At 35.1% G+C, this 14254-nt stretch overlaps 1 protein-coding gene across 5 annotated transcripts in view; it reads right to left on the reverse strand.

Annotated features, from left to right (window-relative positions):
• ERCC8 (ERCC excision repair 8, CSA ubiquitin ligase complex subunit) overlaps nucleotides 1–14254 on the reverse strand; it is a 62029-nt gene that overhangs the window by 39847 nt on the left and 7928 nt on the right. For 2 of the 5 annotated variants that reach the window (XM_042939730.1, XM_042939720.1), the window contains exons 2-4: nucleotides 11074–11169; nucleotides 5824–5925; nucleotides 1903–2026 (exon numbers count right to left, since the gene is read on the reverse strand). In XM_042939730.1, coding sequence (XP_042795664.1) covers nucleotides 1903–2026; nucleotides 5824–5925; nucleotides 11074–11169 — 322 coding nt within the window. Of the gene's footprint in view, nucleotides 1–1902; nucleotides 2027–5823; nucleotides 5926–6466; nucleotides 6566–11073; nucleotides 11170–11386; nucleotides 11461–14254 lie in introns of those variants that run through there. The other 3 variants (XM_042939740.1, XM_042939747.1, XM_042939751.1) reach the window with 3 other exon arrangements.

The raw sequence follows: 14254 nt of genomic DNA on the forward strand, positions 1-14254 counted from the left end.
TACACAAAAATAAACTCAAAATAGATTAAAGACTTGAATATAAGACCTGAAACCATAAAACTCCTACAGGAAAACAAAGGCAGAAAGCTCCTTGACATTAATCTTTGGGAGATGATCTTTTGGATTTGACTCCAAAACCAAAGGTGACAAAAGCAAAAATAAGCAGGTCTAACTACACGTCAAACAAAAAATCTTCTGTGCAGCAAAGGAAACCATCAACAGGACAAAAAGGCAACCTTCTGAATGAGAAAAGATTTGCAAATCATGTATCTGATTTAAAAATGGGCGGAGGAAGTGAATAGTCATTTTTCCACAGAAGATATACAAATAGCCAACAGGTACACGAAAAAGTACTCAATATAACTAATCATCAGGGAAATGCAAATCAAAACCACAGTAAGCTATCACCTCAAACTTGTTAGAATGGCCAATACCAAAAAGATAAGAGATAACAAAGGCTAGTGAGGATGTGGAGAAAAGAGAACCCTTATGCACTGCTGGTGGGAATGTCAATTGGAGCAGCCACTGTGGAAAACAGTATGGAGGTTTCTCAAAAAATAAAAAACAGAACTACCCTATGATCCAGCAATTCCACTTCTAGGTATATATCTGAGGGAAACAAAATCACTATCTTGAAGATATACCTACACCCCTATGTTCATTGCACTATTATTTTATTTATGTATGTATGTATTTAATACTTATTATAGCCAAGTCATGGAAACAACCTAAGTGTCCATCTGTGTATGGAGGGATAAAGAAGATGTGGTATTTTTATATAAGGGAATATTATTCAGCCACCAGAAAGGAGGAAGTCTAACCATTTATGGCAAACAACATGGAAAGACACAGAGGGAATTATGCTAAATGAAACAAGTTAGAGAATGACAATTACTGTATGCTATCACTAATAAGTGAAATCTACAAAAGCTGAACTCACAGAAATAGAAACAAGTGGTGGTTACCAAGGTTGGCGGGGGGGGGAGCAAAATGTGGAGATATTGGTAAAAGGTACAAACTTTAGACAATTAAGAAAAGAAAAAAGTTGCACAGGGAAAGAGATTTGAGGCAGGGAATATAACACTATCAGGATGTGATCAGAAGACAAAAGATCAATTTAGAGACAGCAACTAATTTAGGCTATAAAGAGGGAGAAGCTAAGGTTAAGGGAGTAGGGGTTGAGGTTAGGGAGAACTTAAGACTACCAGGCCGAATTTAGCCAAGGGAAATCCCTTGTGGGTTTGGGTAAAGACATAATGAAACCACATTATAATAAGGCTAATTTTGGGGTAGAGCTTACCATGGTAAATATGGGAAGCAATGTAATGCGTTGGGAGTTCTGAGTAGTAGTCTAGATGTACAGCGTTGTTGAGAGAAATAGAAAAGAAAATATGAGAGAGCTTGAAGGAAGAATTGCTAAGATTTGAAGAGTACATGGATGTGAGAAGTGATCATGTTCAGTTTGAACATGTTATATTTGAGGAGATTACCCCACATTCAAGTAAGAGAGGTTCAGTAGACAGGTAGAAAAACATGGGACTAGAGCTTAGGGAAAAGATTAGCACTAGAAATACAAATTTAATCAAATATCACAAAAACCTATTTTTTATTGTTTACCATTATTTAGTGTCTATCTTTACTAAGCAATATTAGTAACTTTCTTTTCCTTTAAGGTTTTAGGTCAATAGAAGATAAATCCAATTTTCTTCCTTAGATCACTAAACAATAGTTTTCAAATAATGAAGATGATAATAGTAGTTCATGTTTTTTGCTAACCACTCTTCTGGGTATCTTACATATATCAATGTATTTACAACCATTCTATAAAGTAAAATCACTACCCCCATTTACAGATTTTCCTTCAACCTATTGAGCTAATTAGAAAGGATTTAATATACTCACTTGTAAGGTATTTGTATCCCACACTTTCAGAGTTTTATCAAATGAGCTTGATGTGAACATGCCAGTGTCATGAGGATACCACTGTACAGTCTCCACACTATATTTGTGAACATCAGGATGGTTTCTACAAAATAGCAATTAAACTTTAGGAATACTTGACTTATGTGAGTTTCAAAACTGATACTATATTAACAAGTAGCAGTCTCAAGTAGGACAATATGAATGGCCACCCCTATATCACAGGTCTACATCCCAGCTGTCCAAAGAAGGACAATGTCCAGGCACCTCTACTTTCAGCCTTCTCTAGTGTATTGCGGAGGCCTGCTTCCCACTAAGGTTTATAAAATGGAGAACTTCTTATTTCTGTACTTGAACCTAGAGGAATTAGCTACACTGGACCTCTTCCTGGAGGGGGCACTGATTTTTCCTTACTGGAAGAGATACCTATTCTGGTTTTGCATTTGCTTTTCTCAAATACCGTTTTATTAGTACTATGATTCTTAGAACTGTTGAATGCCTCACATAGATCCCCAGTATCTCACACAATATTGATTCTGATCAAGTAACTTACTCAATGACATAAGAATGCAATTCGTAGATGTCCACAGCACCACTCTTTTGTAACCTATCAGCCATAGAAGCATGATCTGTTGAAGACTTAGGTTATGATATCAGCTACAATACAACATCTTTTGATGGTGATATACTAAAGGATGCAGTATGTATTCTGAACCGGTGATCAATACAGGAAATGTGTCACTTTACTAAACCTAAATTCACACAAACTGGCTGTTAAGTAACACTTATCGGACAATGATGGAAATTTGAACTCCAAGTAGGTATTAAAACCTGGAATTACTGTGTGAGATACCAGTATCATGGCTACATTTATAGACTTTAATTTTTAGAGATATAAACAATTATGAATGAGGGGTGCCTGGGTGGCTCAGTCGGTTGAGAGTCTGATTTCAGCTCAGGTCATAATCTCGCGGTTTGTGAGTTCGAGCCCCGCATCGGGCTCTGTAAAGACAAGCTCAGAGCCTGGAGCCTACTTCGGATTCTGTGTGTCTCTCTCTCTGCCCTCCCTTGATCATGCTTTGTCTCTCTTGCTCTCAAAAATAAAATAAAAAAAAAAATGAATGAAATAATATGCTTCCGGGATTTGTTTCAAACAATACTCAGTGGGTAGGTGGCGTTAGAGATGAAACCAGATTCATTATGATTGATAAATGCTGAAGCTAGGTGATGGGTATCTAGTTCATACACTATTCTCTTCTTTTGTATATGCTAGAAATTTTCCATAACAAAATTAACAAACAAAAGTTAACAGAAGACTACTGCAATCCTATGCAGATAGGACATCATGACTTCCGATTCCTTACGATGAAGGTTTGGATTACAATAAACAGTAAAGGACCTTAAGCACCTGAATGAATGAGAACATGAAGAAGGAAAGCCTTTAAGTATTAGTTCTGGCTTTGAGAAAGCCGCAAAAATACAAAGGCTGTAGTGTCTACCCATAATTCCATTCTATGTCACGTATAATTTATATATTTTAACTGATTTTCCTTTTCTTTCCTCTCTCTTACCTCCATTATTTCATATAAGTTAACTATAAACTGATCATATGTAAAAACTGATCATACATATAAAAGATCATATGTAAAACTAGTGGAAAAATGGACATTATCTTGAACTGAAGCTGGATGTGGTAAGTAGATTGAGGATCTTTCGGGAAAGAGATGATTATATTTTGGTTGTGTAGTAGATACTTGCCTTTTTGGCTGCTTAGTGGATAGGTGGAAATTTTTTAAAAGTTGGATCCAAACTCTTCCTATCTGGGGGACATCTCCTTTGTTTTACTGCCTTTACAGAAAGCTAGGGACTCCAGATATTCTCTTTCCCTTTCATTTGGTAGTAATGGCATCGACATGTGTCCTAAGCTTTCTCAAGCCTGCCTAGAACTCTAAAATTCCAGCTAGTAATGCAAAACCCAGGGATATTTAACAATTATTCATAGTTGTGGAGTTAAGAGTCTGCGTTGGTGACATGTAGCAGAATCCAAACTAAATTGTTCCTGTGGTATGATCCTGACTGTTGTCTCTGCCATAGTTTCACTTACCTTATGCTCATTTTTCACACTGATTCTCCCACCTTCCTACCAGTTACATGAGATACTAAGTATCTTTCCAATAAATTTCTCCTTAAAATAAGCAGAATTGACTTCTATTTGCTCCTAAGAATTTTGATGTATGCCAAGATTTTCTGGTTATAGTAAAACAAATCTTTAATGCAGCGATTACAAATAAAAGCTCATTTACATTTTAAATTTAATTTTAAAATAGGTCAGAATATTAAATTATTATCTTACTGTGAATGACCTGTTATTCTCATTCACATTTAATGAATACACACATTAAGTAACACAAAAATAAATATCAGCAATCTGAGCCACACTAACTTCATAAAATTTTTTAGTAAAATTATTTTGTACAGTTAGATTATAAAGTGTTTGAATATAAAATGCTACTTTAACTCATTTTGCAAACATGCTCACTGTATGCCCATTTACATTCAAAGTTATGCTTTTAAGGACAGAGATTGAACCCAAGAAGAATGTTATGGTAAAACAGAAGACTGACACACAAAGCATTTACTTGACTTTATATACCAGAAAGTAGATCACAGTTCCTCAGGATAACAGTAAATACATGTGGTACACAGGAAAATACCATTTTAATATATAACAAAATAAATAAAGTTAAAATGTTAGCTAAGATAAAAGAAGAGAAAATGAATTAATATGACTGTCTTACATTTTAAAATATAAGTGTTTTGGTTTTTTGTTTTTTGGTGAGAGTGGAGTGAGAGCATAAAATGGTGTAAATGGCCTCTTAGAAACCAAGTTTCACACTATCTGAGGTGTTATCTTTGCTCTGTACCAAGCGACCCTGTAACTATATTGTTTTACGGTTTTTAACATGCTTTTTAAAAGACAGTATTTTGTTTAAGTCCCACAAAAAACTTACAAGAATGAGAGGACAGGTATAATTATCTTTAAAAAACAATAAATAACCTGAAGTTCAGAGAAATAGTTTCCCAAATCTTTATTTTCAAAGTGAAACACCAGAGCCAAGAAACAATTGTAAATCTCCTCCCAAATATTGCATGGACTTATGTATCTACTCAAGTGCTTTGGGAACAGCATTAATACAGAATGGTTGCTGACATTAATGTTCATGAAGTTTTTCCTTTTGAAAGCATTTCCCCAACACCCATTCTCTCTGTTAATTCAAAGCTGTGCTCAATATTGGATCAGATACAGGTGACAAAAAAGAATTAAGCGGCCATTACGAACAAATTACAATAGTCAGAAGACTAATGACAAAGAGAGGTATGTTAAGTTTGGCAGCTTTGAGTAAGTATGGAGATAAAACACTTGCGTGCAGGTGTGCATAGGTGTGTGTTTGGTGAGGGACTACCAGTACATTTACTGCTTCTATCCACTAATCTTTTAAACTTTCTACCCTATTAATATCAGTTGAAAAAATGTAATTTGTGTTTATAACTAGCTGAAAGACTTATAAAAAGTCTTATGCTAAATGGTACTACAACTATAATGAGTTACCTGAGGTGTGCTATGTAGGTGTATAACAAAAATGACATAATCAGAAGTTTTTATATAAATTCCTTTTGAAAACTGATACCAAAGTTGTTTTGAGGAAGTCTCATGTTAAAAACAGCTATGCCTGAATTTCAGTTGTTATTTTCAAAAAAAAATGTCAAGGGATATCCATGTAAAAAATGTCATGTGAACAACCTGCTGGAGACCATCATATGACTGCTATTGTTATGGTTTGTATTTGATGCAAAAAGTACTAAATTGTTTATACATTCATGATTTACATTTTTAATACACACCTGCCAACGGAACACACTGCTTTACATGTGTAATAAGGTTGTCTGCTGGAGTTCTCAAGGTCATAAAGTACAATCACACCATCTGAACCACCTGATAACATGCTAATAATAAAAAAGTGCACATTAATTTATCATCTTAGGTACCACATTTACTTATTACATATTTTTGAAAATTAGTGATCTATAAACACCCAAAGGTATTATGCCCACAAATACAGAGTAAATTGTCATTAACATAGACTTTAATAAACTAAAATTTCTCATTCTAGTATTTATAGAATGAATACAGAAAGATTCAATCTGTGATCATTTAAAGTTTATCTTTATAATTCCAAAAAGAATGGACAGTAGAAACAAGATGGCAAAAGATTTATCTTAATTATTACGAAGTCATTCTTGATGTCCTAATTAAAATTGTGCTAAAGGAAAATGGAACCAGACAGACTAGCTGTTAACAAGGAACGATCTGACTCTAAGCAAGTTACTAAGCCTTTTAACATTTGTGAAAAAGGGTGCATTTTCACCCAAATCATAAAGAAGTCGTGTAAGTTAAACACAAGTGAGGTTTACATGGCCTCAAAGAGATAAAGGATCAATAAACGTTAGATTCCTTCCCTCTATTATTAAAAACACATTTACTCACTTCATTCAACTTTGAGCACCTGCTAGCATAACTGCAAACAAGGCAGGCATAGTTTCTGTTTTTCCAGGGTCTACAATCTACCACAAAAGACAGAGAGATCTATGGACAAATAAAGTATTACTCTTATTACTCATAGTCAAACCTCATGTTGCTGTCTCTCTACTCATTCTGGTTCTGTAATTTTACTCTTTGGTAAATTCCTAGGAAAGGGCTAGTGAGTGCAATAGTCCCTGAATTCTTGTATGTTACTGACAATTTGTCTCTTCTTTTGTACTTGAAAATCAGTCTGGCTGGATATCCAATCCCTGATTCACACTATTTCCTTGAAGATCTCAGACAAGAAACTTCATTTCTTTGGTATAAAGCCCCAGATCAGTTTTAGTTAAAATATGATTTTCTTTCCTTTATATGTAGTTTCAGATCTGACTTATTTTAGGAAAGTCTTCTTGGATTATAGATTTAATATTGACTCTATTCTCCTTTGCGTTTCATCTCTGGGAATTCCTATTATATGGGATGCTGGCTATTCTTTGCCTATCTTCCAAGTATGTCCCTATCTCTTGAATCCTTTGTCTTTCTCCATTTCTTTTTGATTTTTAGAAATTTCCCCCTTTCTACTTTCTATTTCTAGGGTACTACCTCTTGTATTCATTTGCTTATGTACCTTATGCTTTAGTTTTCATTTCTGAAACATTTTTCTTTTATTTATCATTTTTTCTTGAGTTTGTTCATCTCATTTACAAGTTTTCCTAATTCCAACTTGTTATTCTTTCACATCTTGTATCTTTTTAAAATGACTTTTAGCTAGTTTTGAAATATTAGGTTAGGGTTTTCACCTATTTTGTGGGTATATTTTTCTGGCACATCTACTATAAGGGTATTACTTAGTCCCTTTGCTCTTACACTAATTTTGAATGGAGTTTGATTTTAATCCTATTATTTTGCTCATGTTTATACTAAATTTTCTTCAACTTTCAAAAGGGAGGCTTGGTTTAGAATAATATTTACATTTTGTATCTCTAGGATATCCTCCTCTTTTTTTTTTTTTTTAAATGTTTATTTTTGAGACAGAGAGAGACAGAGCATGAATGGGGGAGGGCCAGAGAGAGAGGGAGACACAGAATCTGAAGCAGGCTCCAGGCTCTGAGCTGTCAGCACAGAGCCAGACGTGGGGCTGGAACTCACAGACCACGAGATCATAACCTGAGCCGAAGTCAGATGCTTAACCGACTGAGCCACCTAGGCGCCCCTCCTCCTCTTTTTTTATAAGATGGTTCAAAACATGGTAGCTCACTTTCAGAGAACTCTTGGTTCTATTCACCTCCCCAATTTTTACCTGGGCCATCTTTTTTTGTTTCTGTGGTCCCTCTAATGCTCAATTTGGATTCTATTCCAAACAGTTTCTCCTCAGTTTTGTCTTTTAGAAAATCTTAAGTTGATTAGGTGGAGAGATTACAGGGCCCAGACTGGTCCAGCCCCTTCCAGTCTTACTGTGAACCCCTTAATAATTGGGAGTATGTCATCCTCTCCAGTGTCATCCACTGTGGTGAAATTAGCTTGCTAAACTTTCAACTAACTCTTATTTTGGAGTTATCAGGTCTATTAGACTGGCTTTCATTGCCTCTTTTGACATACAATGATACGACACAGACCTAGTAGTTATCAGTGATTTGTTCCCACTCATCCATATTTTGTGGTTTGGGGGGATATCTGATCGATTATACTTGTTAGAAGTATTATACATTCATTTTTTTATGTTGCCCTCTTCAGTTTGTTATTTAACATGCAAGATAAGGATCTTGTGCCAGAAATGAACACAATTCTTTCCTCACTGAGAAAATCTTGCTACCAAAAATATCTCAGCTCATCTAAATTGTGTGCTTAGTGATATACTAAATTTACATTCTAGTACAAGCTCCTTATCTTGTACACCAGTTATAAAGGGTTCACGAGCCAGGAGCATGTTCAAGAAGCATTGATTTATAGACTTGTTTTAAGAAAAATTCAATACCAATTTGTAGAACAATAAGGTTAATTTAAAAGTAGTTCTTCAAAATTCTTTGCTGAGACAGTTCTAAAAATCTGGTCAATGATGAGTAGTAAAGAAAGACAGCAAGTAATGCCATGCTAATGTGTTCACTATAAAACTTTTGTAGTTAACTAAGTGTGTATATAGGAAAATATTTATAACTTTTAACAACTACAAAATTAATAAAATTTACTTAGAAGAATTTAGAAGATATCAAAGAAAATTTGAGCTTCATAGAATGGTGTGCAAATGTACTTTATGCAACTGTACTTGTTAAAACATTATTTTCAGGTAGACTTCTTAAAATAACTCCTAACTTTGGAAATAAATCCTTCTTTATCAGATGTGTATATTCTGGTTTCGACTCTGGTTTCAGTGATATCACAACTCTCATGGTGGTTGGAAAATATTAAAAAGCATTTTGAACAAATTACATGTGCACTGGTTTTCTTGAGAAAGACATCAATATTTAATTTTCCATTAAACATATCTTTTTATTACTCTTTGCTGTCAAAAGGGTTTAATGCAAAAAACAAGTCTTAGCAAACATCTGAAATAGTTATAGATTTTTACCATTCACTGGGGAAAAACACTGTATTGAGAATCTTGACTTTTCTCAATATGCTCTGTAAAAAGACTCCTCAGCCTGTAGTTTCCACATATTTTACGCACATATAATCTGTAATTTCCCATATTTCTCATTGACTCTGTCAACTGGTAGCCTATTAGCTTCATGTACTTCACAGGTCAGACAAGCGATCTCTATTTCAAATGGCTGGCTGGAGAAGCAGTACTTAGTATCTTTTCCACCAGCACCCATGATCAAAAAAAAAAAAAAAAAAATTAGCTATCACTTACTGTTCATGTCATTATTTTATAAGCAAATAGCCCACAGTGGACCTTGAATCGGAGGTACTATGTTGCATGTGGAAAAGTTCAGAACAAAGGAAATAATTATCACAGATCGCCTTTTAGATTTAACCATGTGTTAAAGTGAGAATGTGTTCACTGTACGTGTTTCTCATGTACTACTAGGTGGGACTATGACAAGTAGCTGAAAATAAAAAACAATTCTATCGAACCTATCTGGTTGATTTTAATGTAAATAATAATAACACTTCATTATAATATAAAAATTCTGGGGTGATGTTATATGTAACATGACACAACAAACCTTAGTTACTTTTACAGTTGTTTTGATTACAGACCACATGAAGCTTTTTGAACTTTCTTGTAAAACAATGTGGGATCAAGAGGAGTTTTAAGTGGGTGGATGGCATGTTGATATCTGCATTTTTTAAAGCATCAGCTGCTGTGTGGAGAATGGACTGAAAGGAGTAAAAGCATAGGTGATAAGCTTTTGATTAATAGGAGTGGGGGCAACCTCTAATGATATGCCAGGTCCTATGCTAAGCATGTTACACATATAATCTCATTTAAATGACAACAAATTTGTAACGTAGTTATTATTTTTGGCATTGCATAGCTAAGGCAAGTGAGAACTCAAAGGGTTAGGTATGTTGCTCAAGGTCACTCAGCTGCCAAGTGGTAAAGACAGGAGGAGCTCAAATACAGGTCTGGATTTTTCAAGCTTAATTCTCCAACATATACTTTCACTTTTTATATTTGTTTTCCCATTAGACTCCTTTAGAGTAGCAACTCTGTTTTTTCTTCATATTTGTATTTTCTTTACTTTTCTTTTCCCTTTCCCTCCTCTCTCTGCAGAGAGAGGAGGAAACAGGATCTGAAGCAGGCTCTGGGCTGTTGGCAGAGACATCATGCGAGACAAATGCTGGGCTCAGATTCACAAACTGAAATCATGACCTGAACCAGAGTATCGTGACCTAAGCCGGAGTCTGACCTTTAACCAACTGAGCCACCCAGGGCCCCTTTTTATTTTTTTTAATTTAAATTCAAGTTGGTTGACATATAGTGTACTATTGGTTTTGGGAGTAGAATTTAGTGATTCGTGACTTATCAGTCAGACTTACCAGAGCTCGTCCCAACAAGTGCCCTCTTTAATGCCCATCACCCTTTTAGCCCATGCCCTTTCACCTCCCCTCCAGCAACCATTGGTTTGTTCTCTATATTTAAGACTTTCTCATGGTTTAGCAACTCTATTTTAAAATGGCACTTAAGACACACAATTCAGCACTTAAAAGCCCTCTGCAATCAAAAAGTCTCAATGTCTGTTGACTTCACAATGAACATTCTCACAATTTGTGACATTGAGCCCCGCATCTGTCTCTGCACTGACAGCACAGAACCTGCCTGGTATTCTCGCTCTCCCTCTCTCTCTCTGCCTTTCCCACGCTGGCACATGCACGGCACACACTCTCTCTCTCTCTCAAAATAAATAAACGTAAAGAAAATAAAATAAAGTAGTTTGGAAATGTTTACCTGGCAACATTTTAAGAGTGTAAGGTTTTGTGTTTATTTAAATGAGTAATGTCAGATTTAAAATGCTACAATTTAGAAATTTTAGTGATTTTTATGGAACCATTAACATAAGTAATCAGAAAGCAAGATTTGACTGCATCTCACTTTGACAAAAAATATATAAGTGTAATAAACTTACTATCTTGCTTCAACAGGTTCAATGTCAAGGGTATTAACTCCACTGCCATGAATCCTTTCAACATCTCTGTCTTTGTTTAACTCCAGTCCCAAAACCCTTGAATAAAATATAAAAATGGAAAGGGGAGGGGGGAAGAAAGACAGAACAATAAAAAAGTAATTTAAACATTAAAAACGTCCTTATTTCACCAAAATTACACATATTGCAAAAATTGCAAGTAATGTTTAAATATTCTACCACACATTCAAAGATATTTACAGATTTTTAAAGACCTTACATGAATTTAAAAAATATCAACAGTACTAACACTTACATATATGGAATTTCTCCTGAAGCATTATTTTAAACTTCATTTAAAGGGTGTACTTTGAGGCACCTGGGTGGCTTAGCTGGTTGAGCATTCAACTCCTGGTATGCCACAGGTTATGATCTTCTGGTTTGTGGGTTCAAGCTCCACACTGGGCTCTGGGCTGTCAGTGTAGAGTATGCTTGGGATTCTCTCCTCTCTCTCTCTCTCTCTCTCTCTCTCAAAATAAATAAATAAACTTAAAAAGAAGCTTAAAAAAATAATGTGTGTACTTCATTAAGATATTTACAGACTGAAATGTTCATGAAGAAAAAGTTAAATTCTGGTATCTTAAACTTAACTGAGGACACCTAGTGGACAAAAGCTTAAATTACAGTATTGAACAAAAAAAATCCTTGGTGTTTCTTATGCCTTAGGCAGAAATACATGATGAGGATGTTTAATTCAACAATTAAGCACATTTTTAAAAACACAATTAAATATCTATAAGTCAAAATAGTTAATAAGTACTCTTACAAATTAAGATGAATGAAATTTCTGATATTACCTAACTGTAAGCTATCCTTATTCTGGAGAGGATATTAACATTAAATGAGTTAATACACGGAAAGCGCTCATCACAATGACTAGCACATAACATAGTAAGAGCCCAGTGAAGGTTAAATATTAGAATTTGTCTTAATCTGTTGGATGTTAAAGAACATTTACATTAATTTAACCAGAATGATTTCTAAATTCATTATTGATCAACATGATGCTAACTTACATGAAAATTTTTAGCCTAATTGGTAGTTTTATTTAAAAAAAAATAACAATGCACACTGCTAGAAAAGATACAAACTGATACTTTTATGCACTCACAGTAGCAGTATTAGTAATTGTAAACATTTTGGTAACCATTTTAGCAATATCAAATGTTTGATTTAAAGATATACATGGATATGTTAACTTGAATTTAAATAAAATTTAAAAACTAAATAGAAAAAAATAAAGATATACATGTGGCTTTGTCTTCTGGAACAAGTTTAGCCTTAGGTTCAAATATCCAGTCTAACACTTACTGTTTGTCTGACCTTGATCAATAACAGTTACAGCTAATATTAAAAGCCTATTGTTCACTGACTCTGTAATTAGTGGTAATAGTAAGTGTAATAAGTGGTAACCTAGGTGGTAGTTTACATTATTAACTGCTTTTCCTGATTATAAAACTAAGACATAACTAATCTTCCCAAGGTCATACATCTAATAATTGGCTGAACTGGATCTGAACTCTGATCTTTTTTCTCCAGACCATTATGCTGTTCTGCTATCTCTGAGATTCAATATTTCACCACAAAATAATTTTTCACATTTTCCATTGAAATTTCCATTTCTTCTTAAAATGTTTTTCTATTTGATGATTTTTCAGATTATATCATTAACGTGTGCTTCTTGTAACCAGTAAAATAATATACAAACATAAACAAAGGTAATCATCCCTTCCTTGAGTTCCTTTCTCTGAACAGTGAGACGTGTGGCTCTCATTATCATGAATATATTTCTTTGATCAATATCATTATATGTAACCGATCTCCTGTCACCAATATCATCCCCATCCCCAAAAAGAATGCTGCTCACCAGGCTTGGGCTTTGATTTCTACCTCCCCTAACACTCCATTGCCTGGGCTGGTCAGCCCCACACTTAAGAGTACCTCCTCAACCTGGTTAGTGTCTGCATTATCACTTTAGACCAATCTAATCCCTGCCAGTGTATGGAAGCCTACCTCTGCCCAAACTAAACACTTTAGGACTGAAGTTTTAATGAACTAAGAGGGGTTAAATGAAGGAAAGTAGGAGGGTAATGCGACAGGGAAACGAGGATATGGTGTGTGTAGATGGAGACAAGGTGTGCAATAAGAGTTAATATAGCAGGCCAGAGACTGCTATCCTTAGAAAGGTCTACCTACAAGATTGGCTTTTGTCTGCTTCTGGGATTTCAGGAGGGTTCCCATTATTCCTGGATATGAATGGTTCTGTGTGCCTAAGCTCTATGGAGTAAACAAGGTGCATTGTGATGAATATCTGAGAGTATGGAGTTTTGCTACATGTTAGGAACATGCATGTTCATGCTAGGAATTTTGGTTCATGTTCTAAACAAAGTTCCTCAGACAGAAGGGAAATGATACAGGAAGGAAACCTGGGACATCAGGATTGAAGAGAGAGCAAAAGAAATGATAAATATCTAGGCCAATATAATAGACAACTCTCCTTACAGTATGCTTGACAGTTGAAAAAAATGTATAACATTATCTTATGGGGTTCACAATATAATATGTAAAGACAACAATGGTGGAGGGTTAAAAGTGGTAAAATTTCTATATGCCAAATGAAGCAGTGAACTACAGATTCTAAGGAGAGAATGAAAGTGGGTATTTTATAATTCCTAGAACAATCACCAAAAATATCATATAAAGAGATGTCACAAGAGATTAATTAAAATCGAATATTAAATAATGTTTAAATAACCCCCACCCCCAAAAAAGGAGGAAAGGAATGTGAGCAACTAGCACACTCATCCACCACTGGTGAGAATGTAAGTTTTTACAAAACTACCAGTTTCTTAAAAAGTGAAGCATAGGGGCACCTGGGTGGCTCAGTTGGTTGAGCCTCTGACTCCTGGTTTCATCTCAGATCGTGATCCTGTGGTTTCGTGGGTTTGAGCCCCATGTCAGGCCCTGTGCTGATAGGGTGGAGCCCGGTGGGATTCCCTCTCTGTCCCTCCCTTGCTGGCACTGTTGCTCTCTCTCTCTCAAAAATAAATAAATAAGGGGCACCTGCGTGGCTCAGTTGGTTAAGCATCTGACTTCGGCTCAGGTCATGATCTCACTGTCCGTG

Source organism: Panthera leo, chromosome A1 (genome assembly GCF_018350215.1).
Source record: "Panthera leo isolate Ple1 chromosome A1, P.leo_Ple1_pat1.1, whole genome shotgun sequence".
NCBI lineage: Eukaryota > Metazoa > Chordata > Mammalia > Carnivora > Felidae > Panthera > Panthera leo.